General features: G+C 21.4%; 5 protein-coding genes and 1 long non-coding RNA gene across 11 annotated transcripts; 4 read left to right on the top strand and 2 right to left on the bottom strand.

Annotated features, from left to right (window-relative positions):
* Positions 1-281: 281 nt before the first annotated feature.
* UQCR-11 (Ubiquinol-cytochrome c reductase 11 kDa subunit) lies at positions 282-1,460 on the top strand. Its single transcript, XM_012494690.2, has 2 exons — positions 282-643; positions 1,157-1,460. The coding sequence occupies exons 1-2, from the start codon at positions 554-556 to the stop codon at positions 1,328-1,330; spliced, it is 264 nt and encodes an 87-aa protein (XP_012350144.1). The 5' UTR covers positions 282-553; the 3' UTR covers positions 1,331-1,460.
* LOC100867794 (ankyrin repeat and FYVE domain-containing protein 1) lies at positions 1,339-9,990 on the bottom strand. 3 transcript variants are annotated; one of them, XM_031920290.2, is made up of 13 exons: positions 9,413-9,990; positions 9,165-9,351; positions 8,957-9,066; positions 8,608-8,867; positions 8,368-8,517; positions 5,317-5,720; positions 4,304-5,020; positions 3,741-4,013; positions 3,075-3,516; positions 2,740-2,937; positions 2,351-2,591; positions 1,869-2,124; positions 1,339-1,797 (listed from the first exon to the last, which is right to left on the bottom strand). In XM_031920290.2, the coding sequence occupies exons 1-13, from the start codon at positions 9,414-9,416 to the stop codon at positions 1,668-1,670; spliced, it is 3,372 nt and encodes a 1,123-aa protein (XP_031776150.2). In that variant the 5' UTR covers positions 9,417-9,990; the 3' UTR covers positions 1,339-1,667. The 3 variants fall into 3 exon arrangements, with proteins under 3 accessions (XP_031776150.2, XP_086769143.1, XP_003690575.2); XM_086913017.1 differs by having other exon boundaries at positions 1,869-2,118; positions 9,165-9,354; positions 9,413-9,704; XM_003690527.4 differs by having other exon boundaries at positions 9,165-9,354; positions 9,413-9,704.
* LOC100868515 (uncharacterized) lies at positions 5,962-8,107 on the top strand. Of its 3 annotated transcripts, none has more exons than XM_086913019.1 (4): positions 5,962-6,372; positions 7,058-7,240; positions 7,363-7,542; positions 7,618-8,107. In XM_086913019.1, exons 2-4 carry the CDS (start codon positions 7,186-7,188, stop codon positions 7,890-7,892), a joined length of 510 nt encoding a protein of 169 aa, XP_086769145.1. In that variant the 5' UTR covers positions 5,962-6,372; positions 7,058-7,185; the 3' UTR covers positions 7,893-8,107. The 3 variants fall into 3 exon arrangements, with proteins under 3 accessions (XP_086769145.1, XP_086769146.1, XP_086769147.1); XM_086913021.1 differs by having other exon boundaries at positions 6,056-6,372; positions 7,058-7,135; XM_086913020.1 differs by lacking the exon at positions 7,058-7,240 and having other exon boundaries at positions 5,976-6,372.
* Positions 9,991-10,279: 289 nt separating the features above from the next.
* LOC100870686 (uncharacterized) lies at positions 10,280-14,795 on the top strand. 2 transcript variants are annotated; one of them, XM_012494680.3, is made up of 9 exons: positions 10,280-10,771; positions 11,002-11,716; positions 11,821-12,201; positions 12,420-12,686; positions 12,788-13,082; positions 13,204-13,432; positions 13,503-13,776; positions 13,928-14,109; positions 14,193-14,321. In XM_012494680.3, the coding sequence occupies exons 1-9, from the start codon at positions 10,687-10,689 to the stop codon at positions 14,306-14,308; spliced, it is 2,544 nt and encodes an 847-aa protein (XP_012350134.3). In that variant the 5' UTR covers positions 10,280-10,686; the 3' UTR covers positions 14,309-14,321. The 2 variants fall into 2 exon arrangements, with proteins under 2 accessions (XP_012350134.3, XP_086769144.1); XM_086913018.1 differs by having other exon boundaries at positions 10,619-10,771; positions 14,196-14,795.
* LOC100870568 (lymphoid-specific helicase) lies at positions 14,516-18,476 on the bottom strand. Its single transcript, XM_012493962.3, has 7 exons — positions 18,064-18,476; positions 17,269-17,633; positions 16,595-17,181; positions 15,856-16,514; positions 15,354-15,748; positions 14,844-15,102; positions 14,516-14,754 (listed from the first exon to the last, which is right to left on the bottom strand). Exons 1-7 carry the CDS (start codon positions 18,122-18,124, stop codon positions 14,684-14,686), a joined length of 2,397 nt encoding a protein of 798 aa, XP_012349416.3. The 5' UTR covers positions 18,125-18,476; the 3' UTR covers positions 14,516-14,683.
* On the top strand, positions 16,136-16,593 carry LOC147656838 (uncharacterized). Its single transcript, XR_015293566.1, has 2 exons — positions 16,136-16,275; positions 16,342-16,593. It is a non-coding gene; the product is annotated as an uncharacterized LOC147656838 (long non-coding RNA).
* Positions 18,477-18,759: the final 283 nt, after the last annotated feature.

Consider the following 18,759-nt stretch of genomic DNA (forward strand, 5'->3'; position numbering starts at 1 on the left):
TTAATCTAGTTTATTATCTTTGTTATCTTAATAATTTTATTTATCTAAAATATAGCTTAAATTATGATTAATCATTTTGAAATTTTATTCGGGTATCTTTACAATTAAATTCATGGAAACTTTTTAAATTGTAATAAAATCCATATTAATTATCAAAATTATCAATACTTTTATTTTTTAATTTATAATTTACTCATTTATATATATTAAATTTAATATGATTATATTTCTTAATTTATTACGCAATTAAAAAAGTAATAATTTATATATTATTATAATCTGTTTTCATTAAATATAATTTTTTTTTATTTTGTTATAAAATACAATTTCTTAAGTATTTTTTATGTTACATTATCATATATCACGATATTTATAGAAATCGTACTTAAGTTTTGAGTAAATTTTCTAACACAACTGCCATCAAATATAGTTCATTTGTAAGACAAGCAACCCAGGTTAAGATTTTCTACCAATTAACAGTCGTATTACAAGCCGGAAATTCACTGCATGTTCAAAATTAATTCATAATATCTGTGTAAAATTAAATAAAAATATGTCTTTCTTACAAAATATTTTTAAACGTTATATTCCAACTGTAAAGGCTGAAGATGAAGAAATAGTTGATCCTCAAAAATTACTTCGTGTAAGCAAAAATTGTTATATAATACTCGTATTACAATAATTCAAAATTTTATTTTTCAATGTTTTACATTCATAATTAATATTTATTATTATAATTACTATTTTATTTTTTTTTATTATAAACGTATATACATTTATAACTAATTAATTTATTCCTAATATAAAATATAATTTATTTGAAATTTTATATGAAATTATATTAATAATATTATTAATTTCTAATTAACTTTTACAAAAATTAAAAACCTAAAGAAATTTTATATTGATTCATTTGTATTTTCAATAGATATATATAAATAATATAAAAATTAAGTAACTTGTTGGTATTCAAATTTGTCTTAAAATAATATTTTTAATTTTTATAATTTTTTATGAACTAAATTTATTAATAATATTTTAATATGTAATCATACATTGATGCATATAATATATTATTTAAATTATGAATATAAATATTAATCTTTTAAAAATCATTTCTTAAAGATATCAGAATATATTGTTATTTATTTCTTAGGAAAAATGTTCAAGACTACCTAAATGTAGTGCCATGCAAGATAAATTAAACACTTGTAACGATCGTGTTAATTCAAGAAAACAAACTGAAGAAACTTGTATGGAAGAATTAATTGATTATGTAGAATGTATAGATCATTGCGTAGCAAAAACACTTTTCACTAAGCTTAAATAAGGTTATGATTTTATTAAAAATGTGATTTTTATTATAAAACGTGTTACAAATTAATTCAATACATTGTAGATAATATGTAATGTTAGGAATAAAATGATAATATATCAATAAATAGTAATTTTTATCAATACTTTTTCATTTGTATTTAAAATTTAATACCTATAAATTTTTTTAACAAACTTTCAACAAGAATAATCATATAATACATCAAAGTATATATAGTGGTTTGCTCAAAATAATACAAATTTTTGGTATATTTTTTTATGACAAATGCATATGGAATGATTATTTTATTTACAATATGAATATGTAATTTTTTTATTTAGGCTTTTTTTTTTCATTCAGCACCTAATTGCAATACATCAAAACATACTGCACAAACACGAACAGGTTTATTTAATCCAAATTTTACGATTGGAACATCTTGATCAGAACATTTATTGCACAAAATTCGACCACAATGACGGCTAGAAGTTGTACAAATAATTAATTTTATATAAATATTAAATAGATTATAAATATTTCATAATTTTCATACCAGTGATGTTTTCGCATTGTGAGAGAAAATTTTGTACCACATTCTAAACAAAGATCTTTATCAGCCCATGGTGCTTCTTGAGTCAAGGAATCTAATAATCTGTATAATAATTGTTTTGTTGCCACTTGATAATTGAAAATTGTAATACCTTCTTTATTCATAGAACCTAAACATGCACCAGCCTTTACCAAAGTACGACAAAGTTGACCATTTCCTTTCATATAAGCTATTAGTAATGGAGTATTGCCATCTAAATCTTGAACAAAATATTTTTTTTAAATTTAGTTTATAATAAAATATTATTTTAAATAATATTTAAGATTTTTTGTATTAAAAAACAATCAATAACTCAAATTATTATTAGATTACTCAGAAGATAATTCTTTTTCTATTTTAAATAAATAAAAGAAAAAATTATTTTTCTCTAAATAAATATTCTAACATAGTTCTAATATTTTGAAGTAAAAGTTTTATGTGTTTACCTGCATTATTTACTGGATATTGTGACATACATTCCAAAAAAAGTTCACATATAGTTGCAGCATTATCTTTTCCACATCTAGCTAATTCATGTAAGGGATTTCTTCCTTTAAGATTTACAGCCTCTGCATCCAATGTACATTCAGTCAAAAGTGTTCTTACTACTGATACATGGCCTTCTCTTACAGCTACATGCAATGCATTGTCACCATCTGCATTTATAGCATCAAAATTAATATTGTTCTAAAATAAAAAAAAGAAAATAATTATTAAATTAAATTAGTTTAAATATTATTAATATTATTAAATATTATATTATATAATTTAAAAAAATTTTTTAAATATATTTTTTAAATAAATATATATATATATATACAAATTATTTTATCACCTGTAATAAAGCAGATATAATGGATGCATGACCTGCTTTTGCAGCAGTATGCAATGCAGTATTTCTGTTTGCATCTGTATCATTAACACGTGCACCAGCCAATATTAAACTTCGTACTAACATTTCATTTCCAGAAATTGCAGCAAGATGTAAAGGTGGAGTTTGTGTAACATCATGAACTCTGGAATTTACATCTACCTATAAAATGAAAATCATTTTATTATATGTGTATTTTTTATGATTAGTTTATTAAATACTTATTCAAATTTTGATAAATATAAATTTAAATACATTATTACATAATAATGATTAAATAAAATTATAAAAATGATTACCTGTATAGACATCAAGAATAATATGCTTTCCATATCATTCTTTTGAATAGCAGTATGTAAAAAGTTTCTGCCTTTATTATCACATTGTTCAGCAGCTTTGGGAAGTCGTTCCAATATTGCTTGAGCAGCTTTGTTATTTCGAAATGTTAAAGCTGTTGCAAATGGTGTTAAACCTTTTTTATCTCTTATATTTAAATCTATATTAGGATGATAAAGTAATAAAGAAATAATTTGCGAATGTTGATTTTGTATGGCTACATGAATTGGAGTTTTTCCCTCAACATCTCGAGCATTTACATCAGCATCATGTTCAATAAGTGTTTGTATCACTTGTTCTAAACCCCATTGACAACATAAATGTAAAGGAGTACATTCATCCCTTGCTTCATCACCTTCAATACCATCTGGGCCAGGTCTTCTAGGTGCGTTTAAATCACAACCGCTATATACATATAAGTTTAGATTTATAATATGGTATTTAATAATAATGATTAAAAATATATCAAATAAATATCAAAAATATCTTTAAAAAAATATCAGAATTAAGAATTTTATAAAATTAATATATCATTTTAAAATTATTTAATTAAAATATTAAAAATATTTTTATTGTTTATAATTTTTTTATTTTGTTATTGTCAACAAAAATATATATATTCTATTTACCTCCTTATAAGGAATTGTGCAATATCCTCTTTATTATGATCAATTGCTCTGTGTAATAATGTTTGTTGACAATTATCTGGACCAGAACTCCAACAATCAGTATCAGCTCCATATTTAACTAAAATAGATGCTACATCTTCTTGATCCGAATCTAATGCATCCCATAATGGACATCCTATAGAAGTATCTGCACCCCTTTTACAAAGAGATTCTACAACTTCACCAAGTCTACAATGTACAGAAAGTTGTAGTGGAGTTTCCCCATTTGCAGTCCTAATAAAATTATTAAAATTTTAAATTAAAGTTTTTATAGAATTATAATTAATAAAACTTTTATATAAAGGCTTTCATAACTCATAAAAATAATGTCATCTAAATTACTTAGAGATTTTAGATTTTATTTCACTTATACTAATAAAGGAATAGATTATTGTAGTTATTTGTTTATGTTAATTTAATATTATTTTTGTGAATTTTCTTGCAATGCTTAATATTAAATTAAAAATTAAATGAATTATATAATAAATATGATTGTCTCTTTTAAGTGTTATAATACTGTTTACCTAATATTCATATCTGCACCATTTTCCAATAAAAAAATCGCTGTTGCCGAATCTTCTTTTAATATTGCTTGATGTAACAATGTTAAACCTTCTTTATTACATTGATTGATATTTGCTCCAGCTTTTATTAATGCTAAAACTATATCTTTGCCTTTTTTAAATGGGGCTTTAATAGCCAAACTCAAAGGTGTTTCATTTGCATTATTTTTTAAATTTAATTGGGAATTTGAATTAGGTGTATCTAATAATTCCATTACAATATCAAAATATAAATTCAAAACGGCAATATGTATTGGCGCATCACCAGTAGACAATGTAACTTCATCAACTGGAAAACCAGTTTTTAATAAAGCTCGCGTTAAATTTTTTGAGCCAACTTTACAAGCTTCATGTAAAACTGAATATCCTTCTTTATTTTTTTGCATCAAATTATCTTTACAGTAATCAATTAAAAATAATGCTGCTTCTTCTTTATATTCTCTTATTAAAACATGTAGTAAAGTGTCTCCAGTATTTTTATATAAAGGATTTGGAGTTGCACCTTTAGTTAAAAGTTTCTTAGCAAAAAGTTCATTGAATGGATCTGTTGTTTTCATTGCAATACACAATGAAGTATCATCTTCATTAGTAGTTTTATCCAAGTCTATACTTTGACATTCTAATAATATATCAAAAAGTAATTCATTTCTCTCTTGAATACAGTTGTGTAAAGCAGTCCTATAAAAATAAAAAGCAAAATTAATAAAAAAAACATAATTTTATTCAAATGTTTAATCTATTTCATATCTTATTATAAAATAATCCTCAAATAATAACATAAAATTATTTCATAATTGTCTTTGATAAACTTCATTTTAAATCAATGATAATTCTAATTTTTATATATATATTTTTTTTATTATTTTAATTTTTTTCGATTACCATTATTTATTTCTTTTTAAAATGAATTGTTATTGATTTTGAATGACTTAATCATAAAAATACATAAAAATATTTAAATAATGTATATGTACCATCCTCTATGATTCTGTAAATTAGGGTCAATACCAGCTTGAAGTAATCGAGATGCAACTGTTAACATATCTTTTGAATTATGCTTTGTTATCAAATGTAAAGCAGTACATCCTTCGAGTTCTTCAGGATTTTTTATATCCCGCATATTTCCAGTAAGTTTTATAGTTTCGCATAATTCTTTTATATTTTTATTATTTTCCAATTGTTCTATTATGAATTCAGCTGCATAAGAATCTCCTTTAAAAATAGCAGCTTGAAGTAAAGAAAAACCTCTCAAATCTTTTGTACTTAAATCAGCTCCATGTTCAACCAAAGTACGCGCTAACGATGGTTGACGAGATTTTAAAGCAACTTCTAAAGGCGTTTCTCCTTTATGATCCAAAGCATTAACAGCTTTCGTTAACTAAAAAATATGAAAATAATAAAATAATTTATTATAAATATATTTTAAATATCTCATATATTCATTATGTATATGAATTTTTTAGATTAATAATATACAAAAGAAATACATATAATATTGATAATTTCGATAATTTAATTTATATAATTTATGACTATATATGATGAAATTACAATAATGAAATTTCATATATTCAAGTTTCATTTAAAAATTAAAATTTTTATTAGTTTGATTGAGAACCACTGTTTTGATTTTATGCCAAAGTATATTGTATGCGTACGCCCAACGAATATTTGCGCATGGATATACATACATATATATTTGTGCTACCTACAAGTTAGTATTAAGAAATACACAAGCAGTGTAAGAGATTAAATAAAAAAGAATGTGAAGATTAGATTCTGATACAACATACAACAGGAAGAGTGGTTTATAAAGAATAGAATAACCATAATGTGGCGTGTGATAGAGTCAGCTAACCATAGTCAGTTTCTACTAAAAGGAATATATTTTATTGTAGCACAACGAAAAACAGTTAATCGAAATCCTGTGATCGTTATGTGATGTTTAGTGAATATTAATGAAGAATTTTTAAGAAAATATGTGTAAAAATATTTGATTAAATATAATCTATTATGTGATGGAATTAAACGTAAATACAAAATTTTTCATAATACTAATTTTTAAATATTTAAGTATGAATTTATTAAATTATTCCCATATTTTTAATTAATATTTGTTTATATGCAAAATTTATGAATTATTATTTTATTTTTATATAATATGTATAATGAACTTTTTATTATATTAAAATAATATTACACTATATTACAATATATTATATTAATATTAATATAATATTATAATAATGTATTAATATAATATATTGAAAATTATTATATAATAATAATCTTACTATTATTTTTATAAAAATCATTATAGTAATTTATTTTATTATTTATTATTTTAATATTTGATAATTATCTAATTATCTAGGGTTATTAAAAAAGAAAGATACAGAATATTATTATATACTTTCAAGTAAATTATTCTTATTACAAATATTATTTTTTAATGTTAAAGATAAAAATTTAAATACAAAATATTATTTCTAATATGAAAGTTTACTTATACATTTTCATAATAAATATACTAATTATTACAATAATACAGAATATATAGTTCATTTAAAAATATTTGTATTGAATTATTTTTATTTTCAAACATTTCATTTTATTTTTAATATTCAATATATATATATATATATATATATATATATATATATATATTGCAAATATACTCAGTAATTATATTGTTAATAAATAAAATTGTTTTAGGTTTGTATAATGATGATGATGAATTGAACTTTAACATAAACATAAAGAAATGTAAATGAAAATTATTTCAAAATAGATGTAAATATCAGCTATCTTAATTGTGTGATTTCTATTTAATTATAAATGAAATGACCTTCCAAATACAATCAAACAAAATTTTGCTAACTGCTATAATTTTTCTATGTATGTTTATTTTTAAAAATATTTTAATTTTATATAATTAAAACTTTAATATTAAAAAAGTTTCTATTATTTCATGAATATTTATTTAAATTTTATATCTTTAAATTATTTAATATTTTTAGGTATGATAATAATGCCAATAACTACAGAAGGTATTACATGCTTCAAATGTTTTGCATCACAACCTGGACATGAAAAAACTGATTTATTATGTTCTCAATTTGATGGAAGTTCTCGATTCCAAGTACATTGTCCTTCATCTACACTTTGTAGAAAAAGAACAATTTATTCCAAATTTAAAAGTAAATAAATTTTTGTTACATATAAATTGAAAAAAAAATACAATATTTAATGATTTTTTTTTTTTTTTTTTTTAGCATCTCTAGTCACAGCTGTAGAAAGGGACTGTGCTCCTCAAAAACGTACAGTACGAATTTATAGCGATAATAAGTGGCAAAACAAAGAAGAAATTGTAACATCAGCTTACAAACAAGGTTGTTTTATTGGTGAAGATAGGGGAGCACCAGCAGGTCCACCAGAATATTGTTTTTGTGGTCATCATTTGTGCAATTCATCACAATCAATTGAAACCATCAATATATATCATATTTTTATATTAATAACAGTATTTCTATTTGTAACATTATTATGATATTTTTCTTTAAGTACTTATTGTGATAAGAAACATTTTTTTTAATATGTATCCATAATAATTTTAAGAAAGTATAAAAAAAATTTAAAAAAAATTGTTATAAAACAAATAAAAATAAATTTTCGTTCTATAATACTATATTAAATCTTATAATTAAATTGTAAATTAATAGAAACATCTCAATAAATAAACAACATAATAATTCTTCCATTGAATGTGAATATCTATCATTATTGAATGTGAATAAGATTAAATTAATTAATATTAACATTACTAATATTTGTGAAATATATTTAATTATTATAACAAAATATTTAATTAATTAATTTTAAAATTTTTTTTTTAATTTACTACTTATAGAAAAAAAATAATAGAATAAAAACTATATCAAATGTTATTATTATTACAAAATCTTATAACCTATTATAACTTATTTACAAATAAATAAATATACATATAATTTAAAATAACTTACCCCTGAATTATTTTCTACTAAATATAAAAAAACGACATCTTCCCTCATTAATCGAACAGCAGCATGTAAAGGATATTTACTTTTAGTTTGTAATAATTTATATAGCAAAGAGCCAGGCATTTCTTTAAAATCTTCTCCTGTTAAATCTTCCTAACAACATGAAATTTTGGTGAATATGTAATTAGCATTTAAAAGAAAATTGAATTTATATAATTTAATATTTATTTCTACTTTTCTTACCCAATGTGCTGAAATCAAAGAACTACAATGCTCTTTTAATCTCTGAGCACCTAATTCTTCAGCAGCTGCATATAATTGAACACAATCTTTGAGTCCTACAATTCCAATTAAATATCTTTCACATTGATCAACTAAATCTAATAACTGAAAATTAGATGCTGCTTTCATTAAATCTAATGTTAAATTTTCTTGTAACACCTTTCCTGTATATATCCATTTCAACAATATTAATCCAACATTTGATTCCAAATGAGTCCAATCTAAAAGTACACAAGTACTTTTTATTATATTTATATGTATATTTACATTTATTACATAATTTTTCTTCATATATTTTTTCATGTTTTACCTAAAATAGTTACTTCAGTTAATATTGATTCACTAAAAAAATCTGTTCTAGCAGATAATATAAATTTATGTGCTGGTATTTCCTGATCCCTTAATTTAATAGTTATGTCACTAAAAAATAAATATTTATTAATGATCAAATTTGTATCATAAATCATGATTTATGATATAAAATAATAGATAATAATTATATATAAATAATTATAAACCTATAACGATGTTGATTGTATAACGATGCAATAGTCATCAAAAGTCTACTAATAAATCCAGTATCCTGTTTATTTGCAGTAACAATAGCATATTCACGTTGAAGTTCTATATTAGTATTGTATAAATTAACATACTGTTCTCGCAATAAAGATAAATGCTGTTGCCACTTTTGTGCTTCTGTAGAATCTTCTGAAGAATTTGAAATATAAAATAATCAGTAAAAGGCAAATGTACATTTTATACTTACCCATAATTATACGAATAATTCTTTTCACTTTTCTAAAATATAATTTAAAAGTTATTGCATATTCGGCTTTTTATGCTAATTTATTTGTTTCACATAATCCATTCTATGAAAACATATATTAGAAAAATTAGATAATAATATATAATACTATAGATTAAATAAAAATCAGAAATTTCAGTAGAAAGTTTCCGAAAATAATGTCGATTTCACTGATACTAAAAAAAATATATTAATAAGATTCACACATATCGTACGCCCACATACAGTATTCATTACATTGTAATTCACATACATAGGATATGTATATATTTTCTTTTCTAAAGAAAATGTAGCCACACTTTTAAAAGACAGAAAAAGTTCCTATATCTAATTAAAATACAAGATTATAAATTTTAGCAATATTATTTATTTTATTAATAATTTTATAATAATTAAATTTTTTATATTATATTTGTGTTCATTTTTTAAAACATATTTGAATTTATCAGCATAATTTGTAAAGAAAAAAAGGAACAATCACAATTACTTTGGATATCTAAATATCGACAACAATATGCAAACTTGACTTGAGACTTGATATAGTTTCAGTCAAGTTACTAGAAATTACTAGTTTCTAACTCTTACAATTTCCCGCAATTTTATAAAATATTTGCTTCTAACAATATATTTGTTGTCATGGTAAATCACATAAACAAGATTATATACCGAACAATTATAATATTCAGTATAATATAATGCGTAGTGCTATTCAATTATATGATATTTCTATAAATTTAATATTTTTTAAGTTTCATTTTTCTCTAAAATTTTCTCTATAATTGTATTAAGTTATAATTTTAAATAATTGTGTAGATTATCCTTATATATATATATATATATATATATATATATACATATATATATATTTACTCTTATTACTTTTTTATTATTATTCTTATTACATTTACTTATATATATTTATATTCTATAATATAAAATAAAATAATTTATCATAATAATGTATTACAAAAATATAATTTAAAATATAATATTGTGTAAGTTTTACAATCAAATTTTCGAAAATATTTGTTATAAATTTATAAAGTAAATGAATTTATATAAAAATACTATTACAAATGTTTCTAATTTTCAAATTAGAAACATGAAATTTTTCATTAAATTAAAAATTATTTTGAAATCAATTAAATTAGCATAAATAATTGTAATTATATTTATAATAACGGGATAATTAATTATAATAATTGAAAAATAAGTATTTTAACTTATTAAAAGAAATGGAAATAAATCAAATTAATAATTTATTATTGAAAGAAAATATACATAAATTATTAAAAATGTGTACTTCAACAACTAACAAAGGTATTTATAAATTAATTCATATATTGCACAACTTCAGATCATGGCATATTTGATATTTATTACTTTTCATTTTATCTTTATTAATTAATTTTCATAATAATTCTCACATAATATTTATCTAAGTTTTTTTTTCAAACGAATACATTTAATGTGCAATTAAAAGAAGTTAAAAAAAAATTGTCATTTATAAATTTATTATATTATTTTTTCAATATAAATATGTGCAACAGGAATATGTGCAGATTTGACAGAAATATTCTGTAAACTTGAAGATTGTAATCAATCAAAGTTGACATTTGGAATGTTTTTTGAATTTATGAAACTTGCATATCAAGTTAATAATTGTGAAAATTTAACTACAATACTGACTTCAGTAAATAAGATTGATTGGAATAAATTAGCAAAAATTGATTGTACTATACAAAATTATAATAGCATAGATGAAAAATATATTAATAGTGATGTCATGCAGAAACATAAAAGTACTAATGCAACAAAAGAAATTTCTGAAATATCTGAAACAAATAATACCAATATTAAATATTCTGTACATTGCATTGTACCTTCAGATGCAAAGTTTAAAAATGAGCCAATAGATATTTATAATCAAAATTTAATAACTGATTTTGAAAAATGCAATCAAATAGAAGAAACTTCATTACAAGTAGAAGATGCAAAGATTATAAAATCTGTAGATACAACTAAAAATTTGTTAATTACCTTAATGAAGACAAATTTAAGTGATGTATTACATGAAGGTTTATTAGATTCTGTATTGCCATATATGATTCCAAAACCTACTATTTCACAACCCATTATTAAAAAGTCTATTACAAATACTGAAATAAAAAAAAGTAATTCATTAAGTAATAATATTGAAACAAGAGCGATTACAAATGTTGCACATAAAGAAAAAGATAAGAAATTAAGTAAAAGATCAATTGAGTAAGTATATTAATAATTAATATTAACTTGAATTAAATTTAATATTGATATTAAAAATAATTTTTTATAGAATTAATAACAGTTTTTATTCTACGCTTGTACAGCAATGAAGTGGAAATTCATGTTTGCGATGAAGAAAAGAATATCAAAAAAAATTTTCGTTGCCCTCAAAAACTTCTTATTCAAAAAATGCGTTATTTTGCTGATGTGACAGCAGGTCAAAAGTTAGAAGAAATAGATATATCAGTTCATTGTGACGTTACAATTTTTGATTGGTTAATGAGATGGGTGAAAAAAGATATTATAAAAAAATCAGAATGGCCAGTTTTGGAGATTAATAATGTGATTCCAATAATGGTGTCAGCATCTTTTTTACAAATGGAACCATTATTAGAAAGTTGTTTACAATATTGTCATGATAATATGTCTGATATATTAAAAACATCAACAGTTTTAACTGGTTTAGATGATAATCTTTTAATAAGGTATTTTTCTTTTTCTTTTTGTTCTATTTCTCTATATTTTAAATACTTTAAATATTTATTATTCAAAAAAATGTTTCATTATATATATAATAATGAAATAATAATATATATATATATTTATATGAAAAATAATAGATGTTTATTTAGTTTATAAATTTTATTTTTTTATTTTGTTTTTGATTAATTATATATCATTTTTAGTTAATAATTTTTTTCAGATTAGTAGAACAATTTACAAATGAAGATGTTGAAGCATTGAAAGATAAAAAAGATAAAATTCAAAGTAAATTATTTTGCAAATTGATTATGTCTCTTGTTGAAGTAATGCCAGATAACAAAAAAGGACATTATAGTTCTTTAGCAACATTATTTAAATGTAGCAAATGTGGGAAAAATATTATTCAATCAGTTTCTAATTATGTACCTTGCATTTCAAGTGCAATGAAAATTGATAATTATGGAAATATTCATAGTAAACACATAAGGTATAATTATATTAATTATTATACTGATATAAAAAGCTAACATTATAAGATTTATATAAAATAATTATATAGATAATTATAATAAAATCTATGTTATTTAGAGATTTAACATGGACTTTAAATGATTACATTATTACTCTTCGAACGGAGTTACGTTCTTGGCGTAAAGTTTATTGGAGGTTGTGGGGTGATTGTCATTTTTTATTTTGTACACAATGTAATATATATTTTCCAATTCATCAATATGAGTGGTGCTGCTATCATGCAGAATTTCCACAATTTTTTATTAATGAACAACAGCGACCTATACCATTTCCTTTAGGCAGATATCCTTGTTGTAGTCAAAGAGCATATAAATTTGAAGTATTACCAAATCATGAAGGTTGTAGGTATAGGGTAAGCATTTGTTAGTATCATTTCTTTTTATTTTAAAAACTTTAAAAAATATAAGTTTTATAATTGTAGTAATTAAGTTATTTTATTACATTTCCATATAGCATGTTTTTTTTCATTTTAGGAACACATCCCAGATATTAGGACGCAAAGAGATATAAGTATATTGAATATTTTCACAGTACATAGAGAAGTAATAGTTATGGAACCACCACAATTATTTTTCCCAGAAAAAATTACTAGACTGGTAGCTCGTGATGTATCACTTCAACCAGGAAAATTAATGTGTAAAGATGTAATGTGGTGGGTTGGTTTAGAACTTGCTCCACCCCGACCAAGGCTTGGACTTTTAGGTAAATTAATACTTTTTAATTTTATAAAAAAAAATAACAAATATTTAAGAAACTAATAACAAATATTTAGGAAAAATTTGGAGCGGATCAGGATTTCGACGTTTATCCCAAATGCAAGATTTACAAAAATCATTACAAAAAATTCGTCAGCAAGTTTCTATTACAACTGATACTTCATCAATTACATCTTCGATAACAGATAGCGATATAGATGATGGTATTACAACTTATGAAAATACTAGTATTGATGAAGAATCAAATCAGAGTGAAGAATCTCATGCATGGTCTTCATTAAAATCAAAAAATAAAATTAAAAAAAAATTTAGAAATGAAATAATGTGGAGGTGATATATCTTATACAGAAAGAATATATATTATAATATTGTTTTAAAATATTTAAATTATTTATAATATTTATTAAATTAAATTTAATATATATTTTTATAATTATTATTATATTTATACAAATAATTTTAAAAATCAAATTAATTTTAGAAATAATGGTCGATCTTGGAGTGGTAATTTAAATGTAAGACATAATCAAGACAATCAAAGAGATTTTGAAGAAAGTGCAGCATTACAGATGATAGCACTTCTAACAAAAAGAATATCTGCAGATTCTTCTTCATTATTTAAATCGTCTAATAAACATAATCGGATAAAAAAACAATTAAATGGTATATTTATTAAATATTATATTTTTAGAAAATATAAAGTTTTCATTATAAATAAATATATATATAAATAATACTATTTAAAGCAGGAGGGATTTATACAAAATTGGAAACTGAACTTCGTGACCAACTAAATCAGTCTTATAAAAATAAAAATATAACTGGGAAGTATTTTCTACGTTCAAAATTAAATAAATCATAAGTATTTCAGACTAGTATAATTGTTATTAAATGTTTTGTATGTTGGACTTTTATTAATTAATATTTATTATACTAAATGAACAAATTTGTATATATTTTTCTAAAATTAATTTATTTAACTTATTTCTAAAATTTATTTATAAAATTAATTAAAAATATATATATCTCTATAATAATTATTAAGATATACAATTGATAAAAATATATATAATATTTTTCAATCTTTATTTAAGATTTTGTTACAAAATTAAATAAATCTTAGAATAAATGATACAAAAATAAATATTATGTAGTAATTAAAATAATATAAAACTAGAAGAAATACTTATATTATTTGTATAATACTATTTTTTAGGAAAAAAATTGAGATATATATTTAGGATTCTGTTTGTTTCTTATATAATTCGGATCTATCTAAGAGATTGTTAAGTTCTTTTTCTGTAAAAACTGTATTGAAAAATATTAAAAATTAATTATTACTAAAATCATATGAAATATACATATTATAATTATGTAAAGAAACATTAATGATTTACCTTCATTTTTTGATACAACTATTTGACATTCTTTTGATTGTAAAAGTTTTTGCAACTTCAACAAATCTGTTTTGCTATTAATATTTATTCCTTGAACACATTTAGAAATTACCACTTTTTCTAAAAGACGTTTTGCTTCAGCGCGATTAATAATTACTTCATCAATAGTTCCTTTGGTACATAATTTATATATCATTACTGGACGTGTCTGTCCTATTCTATGGCAACGTGCCATAGCTTGTATATCCATTTGAGGATTCTGATAAAAAAGATTTATTTTAATGATTATTTTTAATCAATAAGAGTAGTCTTTATAATTATCAATAGGGATAATAATAATGAAAAATAATAAAAATATATAAAAATATATAATATATAAAACATTTTGATAAAATTCTTTAAAAATATAGCTCAATAGTCATATATTTTTTTAATTTCAATGAAATATTTTTTTATCAGAACTTCTATTTTCCCTTATTATGAAAAAAAAAATATATAAAACCAATATACCCAATCAGAATCATATATGATAACAGTATCTGCTCCAATAAGATTTAATCCAACACCACCTGCTCTTGTAGATATAAGAAATAAAAATATTTCAGGATTTGTATTGAAATTTTGAATATTTTCTTTTCGGACTGAGAGTTTAGTAGAGCCATCTAGTCTGACATATTTAAAATCACGTAATGAAAGATAATCTTCAATAACATCCAATATCATTGTCATGGTAGAAAATAATAAAACTTTATGACCTTGTTTTTTAAGTCTTGCAAGCATTGCATCTAAGACCAGAAGCTTACCAGATGATGTAACTAACTCTTCATCTATTTTTGGCAAGCCATCTGGGCCTAATGGACAATGTATTAAATATGGATGATTTACAATTTTTTTATATAAAAAATCTGAAATAATAAAAAAAAACGTAAAAATGAATTATTTTTTTATTTGTAAATTGTTTTTTTTTAAATATATATGATTTGTATATGATTGACATAAATAAATAACTTACGATTGCGAGTCTTAACATTAATTAAAAAATCTCGATTTCGTTCTGTAACATCAGTATATTTTTTCCACATTGATAAATCTTTTTTATTTCCAGATCTTATTTCTTTCCAAGATTTTGTATTTTCTTCGTCGTTTATATCTTCATCACTTTGAAATGAATTATTTGATAATATTTTACTTTCAAAGTTAGAGTTCATAATATTGCTCATATTTCTTAAAACACATTTTCTTTTAGGTCTGTTACCATCTTCTGTATATATAATTGGTTCTTCTTCAATTTTACTTAACTGATCTATATCATGATTTAATACTGCTTTATATAAACTGTGTTGCAATTCTGTCAAAGGAGCATAAACAACTAATTGCTTTTTTGGTGGTACTTCTAAACAAACATCACTTTTTTCACGTCTTAACATAAATGGTTGTAATATTTCACGTAATGATGATAATACACGTTTTTCTTCTTCTAATTTTAAGAATTTTTTAGCACCTTCGTCACCCTGATGTTCTTTTGCATTAAACCATGATTCAAACACAGCTAAGTCATCAAAAATTTCTGGTAATAAAAAATTTAATAATGACCACAATTCTGCTAAATTATTTTGTAATGGTGTGCCTGTTAATAAAAGTCTGTTCATAGACTTACAAGACTTCAAGAGCCTATAAAATCATAATAAATTATCTTATTTATAATTCAATGTTTGTAATATATATAAATGATTAAATTTTAATTAACCTACTTAATGAGTTGACATTCATGATTTTTAATTCTATGTCCTTCATCTACTATTATATATCTCCAACTTAAAGATTTAATAAAATTATTCTCAAATAATGGCACTTCAAAACTAGTAAGCACAATTGGTAATATACTATAACTTTCTGTAATTTTATATTTTTGTTTAATTTTTTTCTTTAATATCATTTTTTCTTCTGGTGTTCCATGAAATATTACAATAGGTAATTTTGGTGCAAATCTTTCAAATTCTAATGCCCAATTTGGTATAGTTGAAAGAGGAGCTACTAATAAATATGGTCCATCTTGTTTTTTTTCAATAAGATGACATAATAAAGCTATAACTTGAATTGTTTTTCCAAGACCCATTTCATCAGCTAAGATTCCATTTAAACCATTTTCATAAAGAATTTTCAGCCATCTGAGTCCTTCTTTTTGATAATCTCGTAAATCTCCATTAAAATATTTTGGTGTTTCAAGAATAATATTATCAGCATCTTCTATTCCTTCAGAGTCATTGATTAATTCATTTTCAATCTCTTCTATACTTAAATTCAAATTATTTTTATTTATATTTATTTTTTCTTGTACCTGAAAAATTACATAAAAATTATAAATCACTAAAAAATCAAAAAATAATATGGAAAAAAATAAGAAATACTACATTATAATATTTACATTTTTGGATATATAATTTCCTAAATTACGATTTTTTTTCTTTTCTTTTTCCTGAGGTAATTTATTTTCATCTATAGAATTTACTTTTTTTATATCTCTTTTTATGGCTTTATTAGCTTTATTAATATCTTTCTCTAAACTGTTGTCAATTTTATTAACAATATATGAAGCATAAAATTTGCTTCTACTTAACAAATGCATTAATCGTTTATATTGTTGTTCTTGAACTTCAAGATTATATTTCTCTTCTGCTAATTGTCTATTTTTAGCTTTTTCCTGTAATTTTCTCTTCTTTTCATTTATTATAGAAGTTTCTAAGGGTTCATTGTTAAATTTTACATTATCCACAATGATTTTTGAATTGTCTTTTTACATGTAAAGAATAAAATTAGTAAAAATTATTAATAAAAAACATTCTTAAATACAAAATTAATATATATTTATAAATCATTGTTTATTATTGTTTATAGTTGTTTATTATATGTATCATTCAAATTCTTTTTTTAGAAAAAGAAATATATTTTTTAATTATTGTATTATTATTGTATATAATTAAATATTGTATTTCAATATAATTATTTTAAAATAGAAATCATTAATATAAAATATAAAAGAATAATAAAAGATATTTAATATTTCATATAAAGTTGAAACATTAAATTTATATTATAAATTTTAATTTTATATTTAAAATTCATTTTATTAATACAAATTTGATTTCAAAATTTTATTATGGGTTTTATTATTAATTATTATTTGATTAATTTATTATTACTTTTAATATGAAAGTTTTACCTGTAACCAAAATCGTACCATTCGAAATATCATTTTTTGTATCACAATTATTATCTTCCATTTGATAAATAACTATTTAATAAATAATAATGGAACTTGAAATTAAAAAATTCGCAGAAACAAATGTGAATATTTCACGTGTAAATAGCAAATCCCGCTAAATTATTAACTTGATCGACTTGGACCAATAACATTCACCATTTTAAATTCACCGTTAGTTTTAGAGATAATATGAAAAAATCTTATTTACAAAAGTTTTATCGCATGAAACATGACATAATGGCATTATTTTTTTTCTTTTTAATCAATTATGTAATTATTTTTAATAATGACGGTTATTAAAATAGATTTAAAGATTCTAAAAATAGCATAGAAATTAATAATAAAGTTTATTAATACTTAAAATTAAAAACAAGAGAAATTATTAAAAGAAAATATATACTTCTTATGTTTGTATGTTTATTATGTTTGTTATATTTATTAATTTTAATAACAATTTATTAAATTTAAATTCTTTAACAAAAAATAAATTTTTAACTAATTCAATAAAATATTGTTTTTTAAATTTAATTTAAGAAAGTTAAAAAAAAAGTAATATTTAATCAAAGTTTCTTTTAAATTATAATTTTTATGTTAATATTTATATATTATTATATATATATTTTTTATATTGGATTAAAACATATTATCATAATA

This window comes from Apis florea, unplaced genomic scaffold (assembly GCF_048593485.1).
Source record: "Apis florea isolate Af1SG1 unplaced genomic scaffold, ASM4859348v1 contig_3496_pilon, whole genome shotgun sequence".
Classification (NCBI taxonomy): Eukaryota; Metazoa; Arthropoda; class Insecta; order Hymenoptera; family Apidae; genus Apis; species Apis florea.

What these genes read in the sequence shown, in the direction of transcription:
- UQCR-11 (XM_012494690.2), top strand. Translation starts at nt 554, where the DNA reads ATGTCTTTCTTACAAAATATTTTTAAACGTTATATTCCAACTGTAAAG. An exon ending in ATCCTCAAAAATTACTTCGT is followed by an intron (nt 644 to 1,156) that starts GTAAGCAAAAAT and finishes TTTATTTCTTAG; the next exon opens with GAAAAATGTTCAAGACTACC.
- LOC100870568 (XM_012493962.3), bottom strand. Translation starts at nt 18,124, where the DNA reads ATGGAAGATAATAATTGTGATACAAAAAATGATATTTCGAATGGTACG. An exon ending in CATGAATGTCAACTCATTAA is followed by an intron (nt 16,515 to 16,594) that starts GTAGGTTAATTA and finishes ATGATTTTATAG; the next exon opens with GCTCTTGAAGTCTTGTAAGT. An exon ending in AGTTGTATCAAAAAATGAAG is followed by an intron (nt 14,755 to 14,843) that starts GTAAATCATTAA and finishes TTTTCAATACAG; the next exon opens with TTTTTACAGAAAAAGAACTT.
- LOC100867794 (XM_003690527.4), bottom strand. An exon ending in CTTTGATTTCAGCACATTGG is followed by an intron (nt 8,518 to 8,607) that starts GTAAGAAAAGTA and finishes TCATGTTGTTAG; the next exon opens with GAAGATTTAACAGGAGAAGA. An exon ending in TTATATCTGCTTTATTACAG is followed by an intron (nt 2,592 to 2,739) that starts GTGATAAAATAA and finishes TTTTTATTTTAG; the next exon opens with AACAATATTAATTTTGATGC.
- LOC100870686 (XM_012494680.3), top strand. Translation starts at nt 10,687, where the DNA reads ATGGAAATAAATCAAATTAATAATTTATTATTGAAAGAAAATATACAT. An exon ending in ATTCATAGTAAACACATAAG is followed by an intron (nt 12,687 to 12,787) that starts GTATAATTATAT and finishes TATGTTATTTAG; the next exon opens with AGATTTAACATGGACTTTAA. An exon ending in AGAAATGAAATAATGTGGAG is followed by an intron (nt 13,777 to 13,927) that starts GTGATATATCTT and finishes AATTAATTTTAG; the next exon opens with AAATAATGGTCGATCTTGGA.
- LOC100868515 (XM_086913019.1), top strand. Translation starts at nt 7,186, where the DNA reads ATGACCTTCCAAATACAATCAAACAAAATTTTGCTAACTGCTATAATT. An exon ending in AACTGCTATAATTTTTCTAT is followed by an intron (nt 7,241 to 7,362) that starts GTATGTTTATTT and finishes TAATATTTTTAG; the next exon opens with GTATGATAATAATGCCAATA. An exon ending in AATTTATTCCAAATTTAAAA is followed by an intron (nt 7,543 to 7,617) that starts GTAAATAAATTT and finishes TTTTTTTTTTAG; the next exon opens with CATCTCTAGTCACAGCTGTA.